Source organism: Vollenhovia emeryi, unplaced genomic scaffold, assembly GCF_000949405.1.
Source record: "Vollenhovia emeryi isolate VEMERY1.0 unplaced genomic scaffold, V.emery_V1.0 DF944077.1, whole genome shotgun sequence".
Taxonomy (NCBI): Eukaryota; Metazoa; Arthropoda; class Insecta; order Hymenoptera; family Formicidae; genus Vollenhovia; species Vollenhovia emeryi.
The window spans coordinates 1-2,711 of NW_011962289.1; the positions used below are offsets into that span (position 1 = coordinate 1).

The 2,711-nt window shown below is 44.4% G+C and overlaps 1 protein-coding gene across 1 annotated transcript; it reads right to left on the minus strand.

Annotated features, from left to right (window-relative positions):
* Positions 1 to 7: 7 nt before the first annotated feature.
* Positions 8 to 1,550, minus strand: LOC105564195. Its single transcript, XM_012016411.1, has one exon. It carries the CDS (start codon positions 1,389 to 1,391, stop codon positions 969 to 971), a length of 423 nt encoding a protein of 140 aa, XP_011871801.1. The 5' UTR covers positions 1,392 to 1,550; the 3' UTR covers positions 8 to 968.
* Positions 1,551 to 2,711: the final 1,161 nt, after the last annotated feature.

A 2,711-nucleotide genomic window follows, 5' to 3' on the forward strand; every position in this document is an offset into this window, starting at 1 on the left:
AAAACAAGTTTCTATTAGCAATCGTATAATAAATTTATCATTCCTATTCGTAATTTTAGATGTTTCAATATCTCTTAAACAAAGCGTTTACGGACATATCTCCAGAGGAAAATTTTTTCTTGTTTTGAGGTCCTAAGTTCATATTTTAAGTTAGGACATTTAACCCTGAAACACCCTGTATATAGACAACACAATATATTACTTACTTGTCTTGTCTCCTTTCTCCTTTTTTCTCTCTTCTTTTCCTCTCTTCTTTTTCTATTAACCTTTATATAAGCCGTCAACCTTCAAACTGTCAATACACATGTATCGTATCGCACAAGCGAGACAGCCAATCAGCATCGCGGAAAAGCGGCAACAATACTTCGAGATATGCGACTAATCGACTTACATGCCTTTTTTAGATAGGGACAATTTGAATGTGCAGGGCCTCTATATTGTCCGGTTAGATGACAATGGTCGCGCACCCGAGTGTCGTCTGGCGTGAACGGTTTCTCGCATATGTGACAGTGCATAGCGCTATTAAATTTCTCATACTGTTCTTTCGAAAGTGTTTGCATGGGAACATTACTCGACAGAATATTCTTTACACGATATATGCTAATTCTTCTAGTTGGTCAGCGAACCATGCGATGCAATCCATGTCACGACGAAACTGATATGTTGATAGCGAGTCGTCGTATGAGCAGTGCAGGTAATAAGCGATACTAAATACTTCATGGTGCTGATATGTCTTCGGATTCGTATTCATCTTTTTCAGGATACACTCCAAGGTCGGCGTAGACGACAAACGGCACACGTTCTTTTCTACTGTGATTGTTAAAACTGAGCCACTTGTCCTCCTCGCTGGGTAATATGATCGCGCAGTCATTTAGCTGTTGACAGTCTACGCTGTGGGCTTGCAACTTGACGTTGGAGCTAAAGTAGTGCAAACATCTGGAAAGACAAACATTTTTATATATATTTTTTCAAATAAAACAATTTTTCACAAATTTTATTGATACTAACCGATCGCAAATGTGCTTTTTGTGCTCCTTCTTGCTGAGTTGAAAACTGACGAGGCGAGATAAATTGTTTATCCAGACGAAGTGACCCACGTCGGCACCCCCCTGATCTTGCAGGTATAATAGGTTCACGTGCTTCTCCTTCTTCTCGTCAGCAACTCGTAGCGGTACGATTGCGCGTTCACAATTGTTCTTTTCATCGATGCTGTATACATTGATGGAAATACTGTTCAATTGTTCAAACTTTTTGATACCACTTAATGTCATTGGCATTGGAATGTCTCGCAGGTTTAACACATCACTGTAATGCGGATACGACGACTCGCGCTCCGCGTGTCTTTCAGTTGGAATAGAGAGCAGCGACCACCGACCACGCGAAACATGCATTGTCCATGGATTGTACGTTGATCACCGCTTTCTTTCGTTTTACCACTTCTGGCATGTCTATATGGCATCCCGCGCGCATAGGATTGCATTTGTTCACGTTAATAGTCAAGTTGTGTATACGCGACAGCGCCCACCCGCTATCACGCTCCTGAAATTCTTCGAGTTCAGCAAGAGTCGGACCGATTACGCGCGACTCGTACCACTGTTGTAGGTCCGTTGCAATAAACAGTTCACAGTTTTTTGTGTTTATGCTTTTATTTGTGCGTTTGTCACCTGCCACAAACTCTCCGTTGAACGCGGTATTCGCCTTTACACAATTATAGCGTTCGATAGCGTCTCGCACGTGCTCGATCACGATATCGCGAGCGTCATCGAGAAATTTCCGCGGTTCAATGTACTCCGCGTTAATCACCACACCGGTAAGCACGCGGTTTTCGAACGCGGTGTCGATCTCGCGCCATGACAGTTGCACTCTCGAAGAAGGCCTTGCACCGCCACCCCCGAAATGTACGAATCGTCTTTCAACTTGGCACTTGACACTCTCGAGTCGCGCGATTCGAGCCACCAGCGATTGTCTGTTACCGATGGATAGCCTTGGACGCTTGACACGGCTGTGTTCCTCTAACTCTGCGATACATTCGTAGCATTGTTGCAGCCACCCCAAATAATCACCCAATGTGGTGATCCTGTGGGCTCGTTCCACCAGATCGTGCTCTCGTTGCTCCATGTTGTCGCGCTAGCGTCTTTTCAGACTTTATACTGTCCACAATGTTTTTCTTCTCGATCTCGTATGAAATCTCCTACTGTGGTGCAGCGGGCTTCCGCACGGATTATATATCATAAAAAAGTCACTGTCAGCAGCCAGGTTTCGGCGCTTGATCATACCATGAAAAATAATACGCGCAGCTGTGTCGGTGGTAATCAAAGGCATCTCCAGTGATATCTATTACATGCCGATGCAGTAGACGCGAGTTTAAACGTGGAACTTCCAGGCATCACACACCTAGACAAGAAAGTCGCTGTCAGCAGCCAGGTTTAGGCGCTTGACCTCATGACTCATGCCATGGATGCGCGCAGCTGTGTGTCTGCGCTAATTATTTGTATATCGTCATCTCCTGGTGATATCTATTACAAGCTAACGCAGTAGGTGCGAGTTTAAACGCGAAACTCTCTGACATCATGCACCTAGACAGTCAGGCAGGTTTCGGCGCTTGATCATACCATGAAAAATAATACGTGTAGCTGTGGTATCAGTGCTAATCATAGACATCCTCAGTGATATCTATTACATGCTGACGCAGTAGGTGCGAGTTTAAACGC

Coding starts and splice junctions, on each gene's coding strand:
- LOC105564195 (XM_012016411.1), bottom strand. CDS start 1,391: ATGCATGTTTCGCGTGGTCGGTGGTCGCTGCTCTCTATTCCAACTGAA.